The sequence below is a fragment of the Pararge aegeria genome, chromosome 26 (genome assembly GCF_905163445.1).
Source record: "Pararge aegeria chromosome 26, ilParAegt1.1, whole genome shotgun sequence".
In the NCBI taxonomy this organism is placed as follows: domain Eukaryota; kingdom Metazoa; phylum Arthropoda; class Insecta; order Lepidoptera; family Nymphalidae; genus Pararge; species Pararge aegeria.
Genome location: NC_053205.1, coordinates 8,634,227 through 8,649,134, shown reverse-complemented (window position 1 = coordinate 8,649,134; position 14,908 = coordinate 8,634,227). Strand labels below are relative to the sequence as shown.

General features: G+C 38.9%; 1 protein-coding gene across 1 annotated transcript; it reads left to right on the top strand.

Moving 5' to 3' along the window:
* Window positions 1-4,827: 4,827 nt before the first annotated feature.
* On the top strand, window positions 4,828-14,003 carry LOC120635209. The gene is made up of 3 exons (XM_039906149.1): window positions 4,828-4,867; window positions 6,290-6,423; window positions 13,702-14,003. Exons 1-3 carry the CDS (start codon window positions 4,828-4,830, stop codon window positions 13,873-13,875), a joined length of 348 nt encoding a protein of 115 aa, XP_039762083.1. The 3' UTR covers window positions 13,876-14,003.
* Window positions 14,004-14,908: the final 905 nt, after the last annotated feature.

Here is a 14,908-nt window from a genome sequence, read left to right as displayed (position 1 = left end):
TTTATGCAAGTTAAGTGCGTCTCGTAAACAGGATGCAAGTGTGGTTTATGCAAGTTTAGTACCTCTCGTATACTGGTCGCAAGTGTCGTTCATGCAAGTTTAGTGTCTCGTATACTGGTCGCAAGTGTCGTTTATGCAAGTTTAGTACGTCTCGTATACAAGTTGCAAGTGTTGTTTATGCAAGTTTAGTACCTCTCAAATATGGGAAGCAAGTGTCGTTATGCCAGTTTAGTACCTCTCGTATACAGGTTGCAAGTGTCGTTTATGCAAGTTAAGTTCGTCTCGTATACAGGATGCAAGTGTCGTTTATGCAAGTTTAGTACGTCTCATATACTGGTCGCAAGTGTCGTTTATGCAAGTTAAGTGCGTCTCGTATACAGGTCGCAAGTGTCGTTTATGCAAGTTAAGTGCGTCTCGTATACAGGATGCAAGTGTCGTTTATGCAAGTTTAGTACGTCTCGTATACTGGTCGCAAGAGTCGTGTATGCAAGTTTAGTACGTCTCGTATACAAGTCGCAAGTGTGATTTATGCAAGTTTAGTACGTCTCGTATAAAAGTCGCAAGTGTTGTTTATGCAAGTTTAGTACTTCTCAAATATGGGAAACAAGTGTCGCTTATGCAAGTTAAGTACGTTTTGTGTACTGGTCGCAAGTGTCGTATATGCAAGTTTAGTACGTCTCGAATATAGGAAGCAAGTGTCGTTTATGCAAGTTTAGTACCTCTCGTATACAGGTTGCAAGTGTCGTTTATGCAAGTCAAGTGCGTCTCGTATATGGGAAGTAAGTGTCGTTTATGCAAGTTAAGTACGTTTTGTGTACTGGTCGCAATTGTCGTTGAAGCAAGTTTAGTACGTCTCGAATATAGGAAGCAAGTGTCGTTTATCCAAGTTTAGTGCCTCTCGTATACAGGATGCAAGTGTCGTTTATGCAAGTTTAGTACGTCTCATATACTGGTCGCAAGTGTCGTTTATGCAAGTTAAGTGCGTCTCGTATACAGGTCGCAAGTGTCGTTTATGCAAGTTTAGTGTCTCGTATACTGGTCGCAAGTGTCGTTTATGCAAGTTTAGTACGTCTCGTATACAAGTTGCAAGTGTTGTTTATGCAAGTTTAGTACCTCTCAAATATGGGAAGCAAGTGTCGTTATGCCAGTTTAGTACCTCTCGTATACAGGTTGCAAGTGTCGTTTATGCAAGTTAAGTTCGTCTCGTATCCTGTATACGCAATGTCAAGTTAAGTGCGTCTCGTATACAGGTCGCAAGTGTCGTTTATGCAAGTTAAGTGCGTCTCGTATAAAAGTCGCAAGTGTTGTTTATGCAAGTTTAGTACCCCTCAAATATGGGAAGCAAGTGTCGCTTATGCAAGTTAAGTACGTTTTGTGTACTGGTCGCAAGTGTCGTATATGCAAGTTTAGTACGTCTCGAATATAGGAAGCAAGTGTCGTTTATGCAAGTTTAGTACCTCTCGTATACAGGTTGCAAGTGTCGTTTATGCAAGTCAAGTGCGTCTCGTATATGGGAAGTAAGTGTCGTTTATGCAAGTTAAGTACGTTTTGTGTACTGGTCGCAATTGTCGTTGAAGCAAGTTTAGTACGTCTCGAATATAGGAAGCAAGTGTCGTTTATCCAAGTTTAGTGCCTCTCGTATACAGGATGCAAGTGTCGTTTATGCAAGTTTAGTACGTCTCATATACTGGTCGCAAGTGTCGTTTATGCAAGTTAAGTGCGTCTCGTATACAGGTCGCAAGTGTCGTTTATGCAAGTTTAGTGTCTCGTATACTGGTCGCAAGTGTCGTTTATGCAAGTTTAGTACGTCTCGTATACAAGTTGCAAGTGTTGTTTATGCAAGTTTAGTACCTCTCAAATATGGGAAGCAAGTGTCGTTATGCCAGTTTAGTACCTCTCGTATACAGGTTGCAAGTGTCGTTTATGCAAGTTAAGTTCGTCTCGTATACAGGATGCAAGTGTCGTTTATGCAAGTTAAGTGCGTCTCGTATACAGGATGCAAGTGTCGTTTATGCAAGTTTAGTACCTCTCGTATACAAGTTGCAAGTGTTGTTTATGCAAGTTTAGTACCTCTCAAATATGGGAAGCAAGTGTCGTTATGCCAGTTTAGTACCTCTCGTATACTGGTCGCAAGTGTCGTTTATGCAAGTTAATTTCGTCTCGTATACAGGTCGCAAGTGTCGTTTATGCAAGTTAAGTGCGTCTCGTAAACAGGATGCAAGTGTCGTTTATGCAAGTTTAGTACCTCTCGTATACTGGTCGCAAGTGTCGTTCATGCAAGTTTAGTACCTCTCGTATACTGGTCGCAAGTGTCGTTTATGCAAGTTAATTTCGTCTCGTATACAGGTCGCAAGTGTCGTTTATGCAAGTTAAGTGCGTCTCGTAAACAGGATGCAAGTGTCGTTTATGCAAGTTAAGTGCGTCTCGTATACTGGTCGCAAGTGTCGTTCATGCAAGTTTAGTACCTCTCGTATACAGGTTGCAAGTGTCGTTTATGCAAGTTTAGTACCTCTCGTATACAGGTTGCAAGTGTCGTTTATGCAAGTTTAGTACCTCTCGTATACTGGTCGCAAGTGTCGATTATGCAAGTTAATTTCGTCTCGTATACAGGTCGCAAGTGTCGTTTATGCAAGTTAAGTGCGTCTCGTAAATAGGATGCAAGTGTCGTTTATGCAAGTTAAGTGCGTCTCGTATACTGGTCGCAAGTGTCGTTCATGCAAGTTTAGTACCTCTCGTATACAGGTTGCAAGTGTCGTTTATGCAAGTTTAGTACCTCTCGTATACAGGTTGCAAGTGTCGTTTATGCAAGTTTAGTACCTCTCGTATACTGGTCGCAAGTGTCATCTATGCAAGTTAAGTTAAATAAAGCATTTACTCTCAAACTTTAAAATGAAAGTTGTATAAATGAAAAAACTAATAATCTGCTAAATTATGCAGCCTAAATATAAAATAACAAGAAGCTATACTTTACTATGGTTGTATATCCACGGTTCGGGAATCTTTGGCCCCACATTTATTACCTTTAACCTTATTTTGGCATTTGGCTATGTCGCAACAACCCTGAGGCGCGGGCTATCGTTTGTTTCATCGGTATCCTCTTGGCGCAGGGATGTACCGAGGATCGGAGATAACTCAAGGTCAGTGGGTGGCAACCTTTAATAAATTCCTGAACAGTTTTACGATAAATGCCACAGTAATGAGCTCGTACCTAATATTTTACAACCATATACCTGTAGTAGTAGACACCGGTGCATCTTTTACAACAATTATTCATTGAAATTTGTATTGTTTTTTTTTTAATTATATTATTGACATCACACGGTACCTACAGATTTTTCGGGTTAACGCGGATAATAGAAAATTAAGCTTATATTTGGTATGTAAATTACCTGACAAACTTTCATCTTTAATCAAACAATCTATCTAAGCAAAGCCATCTTAAGTTACAGCGATTATACAACTAAACAGATTTACTAATAGATACGGATATAATCTATTACAGATATATTTCAGCTACCTTTCCGATACTTCCGATAATTTCAATACACCATATTATTTCAATGGCTAAAGTCCTAAGTGACGCAAGCTTTTATAAATCGCGGCACAATAGTTAGTACGTTTTGTAAGTAGGAATACTATTCAGTACCATTCTCTTTGATTCGTACCTTTCTGAATAACTCTGCTAGAGTTGTTCGACCGAGTACGAGTGATCAAAAATTACCGAGTATGTCGAGTACCGAGTAATAAACGAGTACTCAGTCCATCACTCACTATTTTGAAATCTAGATTGGATTGTTCTACGCATCCCCGCTACGCCGTCTTGCTACGGTGCCCAGCTACGCGTCAACGCTACGTTTACCAACAATTAGAATAAAAATTAAATGGCGGACACAGGTATTAAATCACACGTCAATCCAAAATGGCACAATGAGAAGGGGGAGGAAAGGGGGAGGAGCCCTATTAAGGCCCAGTGCGGATTTGTGGACTCCACACACCTTTGAGAACATTATGTAGAACTCTCAGGCATTCAGGTTTCCTCACGAAGTTTTCCTTCGCCGTTGAAGTGTGATATTTTAATTACTTAAACGCACGTAACTTAGAAAAGGCGGAGGCTGGGATTCGAACTCGGGCCCCCCGAATGTCAAGTCGAGCTCCTACCCACTGGTCTATAACCGCTGAATCTCTTTGAATTGCGTCGTATCGGAATTGGCCCCTTTATAGCAAAAAAAGAATTTTGCGAAGATTGCTTACAAATAACGGTGTTAGACCCGAATATACATTTCAAAAAAACAGGAAAAGATATTATATTAAATTTCTAGTCAAATGGACTACTTGTTTATTATGCTCTACTCTTTATCTTTAAGAATTAATGAAAAAAGAATTTTGCGAATCCGTGTTATGGAATGGTTTTTAAAAAGTAGTGTTACAGAAGTAGAGAATTTTTCTTCAAAAAGTAGGAGATTATTTTGTATGTTCGGGAACATACAAAAAAAAACATCCCAATCGTAACCTACTACTTTTTAAAGAAAAATTGCTTAAAAAATGTTCTCTATTTGCGCAGTAAATGTACCATTACTGGGAAAGATTCAATTTCAAATTTCCAGTCAAGTGGACTACTAGTTTATTATGCTACACTCTTTTCCTTCAAGAAAGCTAAAAGGGGTAAAGTTACACCCGCTAAATAAATATTTTAAACGCGTTCGCCTCCCACGGAAAGCAAACTTCAGTTTTATATAAAAGCGCGTTCTTCCGAATACCACTCACTTTAACATCGGCTGTGGAGCGGCCATCTTGTCTTGCGTTTTGTTACTGCACCGTATTTGCAATATGTTGAAAATTACCGCCATAGTTTCTCTAATGCTTATCGGTAAGTAAAAAAGTATTTAGTTTATTCATAAGAAAATATTAAATGTGAACAGTGTCTGTTTGTTTGTTTATTTGATATATATGCTAATTTTAACCGTTGCAACCTAGGTTGAAACCGATCTTTGTCAAATTTTGCACAGACTTTTGGAGACTGACCGGCGGGATTTAGTGCTCAGTATTTTTGCATACTTAGCACTTGGAGTATTCGCAGTTTCTTAGCAAAGAAAGCTATATAATTGTTACTACCAACGTTGCTATGTCCCAAGGAACCATTTTTTTTGCATTATACATTTTTTTTACTTTGCGCCAATATATAACTTAGATGTAATCTCAGGTTATATGCAAACCTATTCAGCCTAATTTGATGCATTAATAACAAAAATAAATAAACTAAATATAAAATTAAATGTTGGTTCCAATCAAACAAACGCGTTTTTGCTATGTTAACTAGCTTGAAATCACGTCATTTATCAAGTAACAAACAATGTCAAAAAGGCACGAATAAAATGTCACAGAATAATGTTACAGTAATTTTATAAAGTGGGTAAATAATTTAACTTTTGATAACCAAAAATTCATATCCCTATCCCTATCCCTACTTACTTATACTTAACATATAATATTATAAATGTCAATGTAAGTTTGTTTGTTACGCTTTCACGCAAAAACTTCTGAACCGATTCTCATGAAACTTTGTACACATATTTTTGGAAGTGTTAGAAGTAATATAGGATACTTTTTATCCCGACATTAAGATTTGTTCCTTTGGGAGAGGGGATGAAAGTGTTTGACGATTTTACACCATAACTCCGACAAATTATAACCGATTTAAATAATTATTGTTGTAATATAGAGGTTATTATATGTGTTTAATTTTGACCAAATTTTTTTAGAACTACAACTAAATTGAATGCCACGTCAAAAAAACAAAATCAAACGCAGGCGAAGTCGCAGCAGCAGCTAGTATTTAATAAATTGATTAGGATTTTTACAAAAACGTTAATTTTTTTTCTTCCAAGAAACAATTAAAATTATATTTCATCAACAACCAATGTTCATGACATTGAGTTGGTGGGTATTTTGATATAAATACGGCCCTTCGGCCCCGATGTGATCGAGCCCTAGGGCTCTTCTCATGGCGAACTCTCGCACTCTCCCCACTCCCCCGGTTACGCCGTAGCAGCCCCTCAGGTGGTTATCGGCAAGTGTCCGTCCGAAAAAGAAAAGATACACCGCAGTCCTACATACATGGAGTTTGAGTAGATTAATAAATAATAATAGTCTTTTAGACTTATAGCCTCCTTCCTGTGTCCAACAACCTAGGTGCTAAGAAACAGAGGCGTAAGTGTTAAACCTCATTTGCCTATTTTTATCCATCACAAAAAGTTCTATTCCAACTCGTCTGGTTTATTTGTTCGCGCAGGCAGCACCCTCTGGGCGGCCAGCCTGTCGTGCGACTCGTGCGGAAGCGAGTGTGCCGCGGCGTGCGGAACCCGTCACTTCCGCTCCTGCTGCTTCAACTACTTGCGCAGGAAACGAGGCCCTGACTCCATGAAGGTAACCTTCATTTATCTCATCACTATTGATGAAAAAAAAGAACAGGTTCAGTAGGAACCTCACTATTGTAGTTAGGTCCCTACTGAAAATAAGCGACGCAGTACTCTTTGGCACGTACGTACTTTTTATTTTTTTTCGCTTGAGTAGGCAAAGATCCCTTCGATAGCAGGACATGTCCGACTTGCACGGATTAAAACAAGTCCCAACCTCTCACAGGTACGTACTGCCATGGTGTGGAGCTGACTTATGGACCGTAAGGACGCAACTTTAAAAAAATATATATAAGCTACTAGCGTACCCAGCCCGCTTCGCCGGGCTAGATTTTGCTTTATTTTATTTAAACAATAAACTTAACTCATTAAAAAAATCATTAGTAAATATTGAATCATTTATTTCTCTCCCTTTTTTATTCTCTTCTTTTCTCTTCACGAGCGGGTGAAGATTTTACACCCATGTACACTCAACAATAGAATATCATCATAGTAAATAAAAGCTGTATTTGACAGTTTGAGAGTTCAAAAATAGGAGTGCTCCGATCGTCAACCAACTTTACGGGATTACTCGCCAGGTCAATCCGGAGATACCCTGAAAGTTTCATTGAAATCGGTCTAGCCGTTTCGGAGCCTATACGGAACATACCCACACACTTTCTCTTTTATATATATATATATATATAAGCTATAAAGCTTAATATAAGGCAGCCGATGTAGCGTTATCTCTTTCGCACATTATACAGGCGAATATTATGAGGATGAAATTTTTTTTTCTACTAAAAATTAGCCGTAGACTGCAATTTGTCATGGGAAATGATGATGCAATCCAAGATGGTATCCTGATAGACAGTGGCGTGCACTTCATACATGCATAAAAGCACTGCATACCCAAATTAGTTTATATAACTCGTATTGGAGGGGATTTTGTCAAAAACCCTGTGTGCCTGCTGATAGAGGTAATATAATAATTGACGGCCGAGTGGCGCAGTGGGCAGCGACCCTGCTTTATGAGTCCAAGGGCGTGGGTTGAATTCCCACAACTGGAAAATGTTTGTGTGAACATGAATGTTTTTCAGTGTCTGGGTGTTTATCTGTATTTTACAAGTATTTATGTATAATTCAAATTCAAATTCAAATTCATTTATTTCAAGTAGGCCTACTTTATAAGCACTTTTGAAACGTCAAGTATGCATGTTTGTGTGACTCTACCACCGGTTCGGAAAGCAGATTCTACCGAGAAGAGCCGGCAAGAAACTCAGTAGTTGCTCTTTTCCAACATCAACATTTACAATCATTTTGCTATCTTGCGGGAGATGAGAGCGAGGCTGGCTGCTTCCATTCTACCTTGTCATTGAGGAATTCATCAAATGTATAGTAACCTCGCTGTACTAGATGCGTTTTTACACATTTTTTAAATGTATGCATTGGTAGGTCAAGAATTTCCTTAGGAATCATGTTGTAAAAGCGTATACTCAACCCCACAAAGGAGTTCTGCACCTTTCGCAGACGATATGCAGATATCACTAATTTATGACCGTTTCTGGTAAGTCGATTGTTAATTTCAGCTTTTGATTTATAAAGAGTAATATTTTGCCTCACAAAGACTATATTACTATAAATGTATTGCGAAGCTACTGTAAGAATACCTATTTGTTTAAATTTTTCACGAAGCGATTCGCGTGATCCAAGTTTATATATTGATCGTACGGCTCTTTTCTGTAGTATAAATATACTTTCAATATCTGCAGCTTTTCCCCACAGCAAGATCCCATAGGACATAATACTGTGAAAGTATGCGAAATAAACAAGCCTAGCTGTTTCAACATCGGTAAGCTGTCTAATTTTCCTGATTGCATATGCAGCCGAGCTGAGTTTACTCGCTAGGCTTTCTATATGGGTACCCCACTGTAGCTTACAATCTAAGGTCACTCCTAGAAAAACAGTGGAGTTTTCTATTTCAAGTGTTTCTCCATTTATTATGATGTTTTTATCAATTTTTTTTACGTTAGGCAAAACAAATTCCAAACACTTAGTTTTTTTTGCATTTAAAAGTAAGTTCTTCTTCTTCTTCTTTTTCTTCTTTGAGTTAATGGCTTTTTGTCATGCCGGAACGGCACAGTTTACTTCGCCAATGACGGGTGGGTAGCTTGAAGAAAACACAAAGGAGGATGGTGAAAATGTCTTGAGACTATTTTAGTTCGCAAAACAATAGCAGGGTAGCGTTTTAGTAACTGTTAATATCTAACATTACAATATACTATAGATATTTATATATATATATATATTTTTTTTTTTTCTTTTTTTTTAAATTATAGACAAAAAATATATGTGTTGTTATGCATAAAATGTACTGAATGTAATAGATTAGTGTATTTACAGTTTAATGTTGTTACGTTTAATGTATCTGCATAAGAATTTAACATGCGGACTAAACACAAGGATTAATAGACATTGTACACTTATAGGACGAGGGATCTTGGGGGGAAGAACATCATAAAGTGTATGTAGGAGTTTAGGGCAAGAGAAGAGTATATGAGAGGTTGAACCTTCATCCAGACCGCATTCACACATTGAGTGATCTCTAATTCTTAATTTAGCTAAGTGTACTGGAGTGCAAGCGTGTCCGATCCGCAGACGAGTTATAGTTGAGGCAACCCACCGAACCATATTTCGGTGATAGAAAAACCAGGGTCGACGGGGGATTTCCGGTTGCAACGTAGCGTAGTATTTACCTTTGACCGAATTTGATAGGTTCCAACTTGATTTCCAAGAGGCTGAAAGATAAATTTTAGCAAGAGCGCAAAGATCTTGGGTGTGGTTCTTAAATTGGGTTAGGGAGCCTGACTCAATAGCAAGTTTTGCGAAAGCGTCCGCTCTTTCATTTCCTTTAATTCCAGTGTGACCGGGGATCCAAGCCAATTTGATAGAGAGTCCTTTTTTATGGCAAAGGAATAAGGTTTCCCGGATTTTGAAGACTGAAGAAACAAGTGCTCTACTACGGAAAGGATTTCCTTTGAGTGCTTGAAGGCAACTTAAGGAGTCAGTCAATATAATGGAGTTTTGTATATTGTGGGACTCTATAAAAAGGATGGCTTCCAAAATAGCAATAGATTCTCCAGTGAATACCGATGTTTCTGGGGGGCACTTGTATTGTAGACATATTTTATACTTTGGGATCCAGCATGCTATACCAACAAAACCGTTAATAGACAATTTTGAAGCATCTGTGAATATCGCCAAACAATCAGACCAATTATTTTGGAAAATTTCGTTAAACTTAGCATCAGCTTCGACCGTATCTTTACTTAATCCTAAACTTTCAATCTGTGGAACGTAGGTCAGCCCTGGGAAGGGGGTTGAGTATAATGGAAGCTTAGGAGAAGAGTGGAATGGATGTGGTAAACGAGTGAACTTACGGTAACTCATTAGAAGACAGGGGAGATTTTGATCGGATCTTAGGACAGAAGACAGTTTTTGTAGGCAATCAAGGAGAGGATGGGAGGAGAGTTGCAAAGTCCTGCAAATAAAACGATCACTGAGATATTGCGTACGTATAAGAATAGGTGGGTCAACACATTCAACCTGTAGTACATTGGTGGGAGAAGATTTCATTGCACCGAGGATAATCCTCAGGCATTTAAATTGTAATTTGTTGAGTTTTTCTGTGGCAGATTTATTTAAGGGACCTAATATAAACAGCCCGTAGTCCATATGGCTGCGGACTATAGCATTATATAAGAGCTTTAGCGTATAAGGATGACCACCCCACCAGACTCCTGATAGAGCTCTAAGGATGTTTAGGGAGCTTTCACACTTACGGATAATATGTTCAGAGTGAGCTACGCCATTGAGTCTAGAGTCAAAAATTACTCCGAGAAATTTGGTTTTGTGAGCAAGTGCAATGCGATGATCATCAAAGAAGATATTTGGAACTGGAATTTGTCTTTTTCTAGTAAAAATGACGGTCTTGCACTTATCGATAGATAATGAAAGCCCATGATCTGACAACCACTGACTTAGATAATGCAAAGCCGAATTCAAGCGAGGAGAAATTTCATCCACGGATGAGCCGTTGGCGTAAATAGCAATGTCATCAGCATATTGCAAGACTTTGCAAAAACTCTCCACTGACAGTTCGAGATCGACGGTATAGATATTGTAGAGAAGTGGGCTCAGAACCGAACCCTGAGGTAAGCCTTTCCAAACAACTCTAGGGGAAAGATTTAGGGAATGTGTTCGTACCAGAATAGTTCTGGATGAAAGCAGATTAAATATGATCTGTGTCAGTCTCGGCGGGATGCTCAGCTGTTGCAATTTTTGCCTGAGTATCGGGAGAAGAACGTTATCATAAGCTGCTGAAATATCCAGGAATACACCCACAAGGTACTCTCGCTTAGATAGGGCTAATTGAATATCTGTAGAGAGGATACCAAGGCTGTCGGTTGTGCCAAGGCCCTTGCGAAAACCAAACTGGGATTTGGCAAGCAACCCTTTGCTTTCCAAAATCCATTCAAGACGGTTTTTTATCAAATGCTCCATAATTTTAGTCAAAGAGGAGGAAAGAGCGATGGGGCGATACGAATTAGGATCTAACGGGTCTTTACCGGGTTTCCTTATGGGAATTATTATTTGAGTTTAACACTATATTCTCTTCGTCTACAGATTCTGTTAAACTATCAATTTTAATATCAACCGATGCTGCGAATGAAGACCAGTTCGCTCTGTTAAGTTTGTGTTTGAGGAGCGGATTGGGGTTGAACAGAGGAATAGTTTTTTGGGCTATAGATATTGTTACTGGGAAATGATCACTTCCATGGCAACTTGGGAGAGTTCTCCAGGAAGTAAGAGATGCTAAAGAGGGAGAACAGAGAGTTAGATCGACGGCAGACTTAGGATTTTGGTGAGGGTATACTCTCCTTGTTGGAGAACCGTCATTGAGTATACACAAACTTAATTCATCCAGAATATCTAACAAGAGAGTCGAAAAGTTATCTGAGAAGTGGGAACCCCAGATTGTGTGATGGGAGTTGAAATCCCCCATCACGAGTATTGGAGGCGGAAGAGAAGAAATAACTGATTTAAGTTCAGAAATAATAGAATGATTAGGGTGAGGGATATAAATTGATAGAAAAGATACTTCAAGTGCTCTCACAGCCACAGCGTTAAACTGACGTGAGTGAGCCGGTAAGGTAAGACAGGTATATGCAAGAGAGCGCTTAAGAAAGAGTGCACTACCTGCATATCCATCATCTCTGTCATCCCTAAGGCAAGCATAACCTGGAACTCTGAAGCGAGAATCCGGCAAGAGCCATGTCTCAGAGATTGCAAGTACAGCGGGTTTATGTTCATTGATAATATGAAAAAGCTCATGTTTTTTGCGGCGTATACTTTGACTATTCCATTGAATTATCTCCATGGACGCCATTGTTGAGAAGAGATGCGATTTTGATAATAATTTGTGCAACGTTGGGCGGTAGGGGATGTTGATTTATATTTTCAAGAATGTTCTTTAATGAATTGGTGAGGGAAGGTATACTTCTATCATCGGGTGGCAAAGCGTAGTCGTGCTCAATATTTAAAGCACTACCATTGGGAAAAGATGTGGGGCAGTTCCGGATGATGTCATGGTGTGCTTGACGATCGTAGCCCTTTGTTGGTTGAAGCCTGGGACGAGGAGTACGGAAAATTGTTTGCCTGTAAGAATTTCTTGGCGTTTGGGGATAGTGTACCCTATTAGAATTGGGAATAGAAAAGACTGGGGAGTAAGTGGGTTTAGTGAATAACTCTTTTGTCATGTCAGCATAAGAGCGTCGCACTGGAGGGAATCTAGCAGAGGCATCCTGATACGATAAGTTTTCCTCTGACATTAACATTTTTATTGATTGCTGCCGGGAGTGTTCTGGGCAGCTTTTGTTTGTGGCCATATGTTTGCCAGAGCACAGAAGGCAAGTCGAGTTTTCAGTTTCTATCTCACAAGATTCACCTGAGTGGGGTTGGGAGCATTTGAAACAACGCGGTTTCGATCTACATTGGTCCTTGATGTGCCCAAATCGACAGCAATTTAAACATTGGATAGTAGGGAGTCTGTAAGTATGGATAGGGAGAGAAGTGTGATAAGAAAAAATCTTGGGTGGGAGGGTTTGCCCTCTAAAAGTCAGAACGACAGACTGTGTTGGAATCCAGGTCACCACGCTATCGGTTGTTACCTTACGATTAAGACGACGAGCTTTAAGAATCTCCCCACAACCTGCGGGGAGCTCTAGAGAGTCAATAAACTCATCCAGGTGCCAATCAGTGGGAACTCCTCTTACTAATCCCATACGGGTAATATTAAATGTGGGGATAAAAGCTGTAAAGTTAGAAGTATCAAGTATAGGGTTATCTATAAATTCATTGGCCGCCTGCCCAGATGAGAACTCCACTGATATTTTATTTCTTCCAACACTTTTCACACCATCATTGAGTACTGACGTGATTTTGTTCTTGTGTAGAAACTGACCAAATTTAATTGCTCTCATAGAAGCGCCGGCTGAAGGGTCAGCGACTTCACGCGAGACGTATACTATATATGGGCCTTTATCATCATTAAAGTATTTTTTTGGACAATCAGAGAGAGAGGGATGCAGGTAAACAGATTGCATAGAGGGAGCTGTTGAGCCAGGATCTGTAATAGTTTTTTTAGGGAGAGAACCCGTTTTATAAGTGTCATTTAAAGGAATAGTTCGCTTAGTGCCACGGTGGGTAGATTCAGAGTCCATAGGTATAAAATGTGGGCTCTCGACCTGCTCTGCCGAAATATTCATATTTCCCCCCGGATCAGGGGGTTTAGGTGGGGGTTGAACCTCCATTAGCCCTTCACCACCTATCACCAACACAAAAACAAAGTACTCACTCCCAGACACCAGCTATTGTATAGAAAACTCAGTTGAATTTAATAAACAACCTCACTAACACGTGTTTCCAACAAACCCTCCAGATTGTATGCTCTAAAAGTAAGTTATTAACAGTAAACCAGTCTGACACATGTGACAAAGCACGGTTTACGTCGTCAAAATTATCTTTGTTTCTATCAGTCTTAAAAATGAGAGATGTATCATCTGCAAACTGATTTATTTTAAAGTATAACAATAATAATTAAAATAAAGCGAAAATTCTTAACAATATTTTACACAGTATCCTTAAACCGGAATGCTAAATTGGTAAGCGGCACGTGAGATGTCCAAATTATATTTATTTAGGTGTTCTATTTTCAAACCGTGATTTTTATGATTGTCTTCTTTAACAGTTGTCACAAAATCTCCACGAGTTCAAACCCGAAGGCCCGCCAAAGTCTAAAGTTCCGGTTTTCGGCGGTGAAGATATTTCCGACTTTTGGGGCAACGTGATGCCAAGCGATTATAGGTATTATCCCTTTGAAGATACGCTCGAAAACCGGCTGCAAGCAATGTATGACGCGTAAATAATGTATTATGAAAGGCTGCAATATTATATATAATCTGTATATAGACTTACGTATAAGTTTAAAAAGGAATGTAAAACATAAAACTAAAAGAAAAATGTGGATAGGTTTAAGAGTTCAGGGTTCGTTTTCTTGAATTTTTTTCAGAGGACTTTAAAATCCGGTAAATCCATAGATAAAAGAATCCAGTGTTTGTCTGTTTGATCTTACGCCCTAGCTAAGCTAAAAATATCGACTAGATTTTTGGAATAGAGTTAATTGAAAAATTCAAAATTCATTTAGTTTAAGTAGGCCTACTTTATAAGAACTTTTGAAACGTCAAGTATGTCTGTTTGTAGTGACTCGCCCACCGGTTCGGAAAGCAGATTCTACCGAGCAGAACCGGCAAGAAACTCAGTAGTTGCTCTTCTCTGACATCAACATTTACAATCATTTTTCTATCTTGCGGGAGATGAGAGCCGAGCTATTAAAACGCGCGAATCGAATTTTCGTAGCCGCCGTAGTGTGTTTTGTTTTTGTAATTTATAATTAATAATTTATTTCAATCGATATTGTATAAATCGTACCAACATTTTTATTATCTTATTATGAACAAGAATCTACCCCGACTTCGCACGGGTAGGTACAAATTGGAAGAAGAACTGCAGTTCATATTTAATTTTAAGCGACTTAGTTGTTTTTTTCTTTTTACAAAAATTATTAAGCGTATATATAAAGACAATCTGTGAAAAAATATCTTAACAACGAAGGAAACTGCATCAAAATTTGTTGCTTGTTTTACGACTTTATTGACTTTATCTTATATAGTTTTATACTTATCATGGAGAGAAGAGCAGTGGCGTGCACTTCATACATGCACAAAAGCACTGCATACCCAAATTAGTTTATATAACTCGTATTGGAGAGGATTTTTTTCCATTTTGTGCCATGTACCTGCTTTATGCATACCCTGGTCACGAACCCTGTGCACGCCACTGGAGAAGAGATGTCCCTCGCCACTGGAGAAGAGATGTCCCTTTACACGGTTTTTTTT

What these genes read in the sequence shown, in the direction of transcription:
- LOC120635209 (XM_039906149.1), top strand. Translation starts at nt 4,828, where the DNA reads ATGTTGAAAATTACCGCCATAGTTTCTCTAATGCTTATCG. An exon ending in AGTTTCTCTAATGCTTATCG is followed by an intron (nt 4,868 to 6,289) that starts GTAAGTAAAAAA and finishes TTGTTCGCGCAG; the next exon opens with GCAGCACCCTCTGGGCGGCC. An exon ending in GAGGCCCTGACTCCATGAAG is followed by an intron (nt 6,424 to 13,701) that starts GTAACCTTCATT and finishes CTTCTTTAACAG; the next exon opens with TTGTCACAAAATCTCCACGA.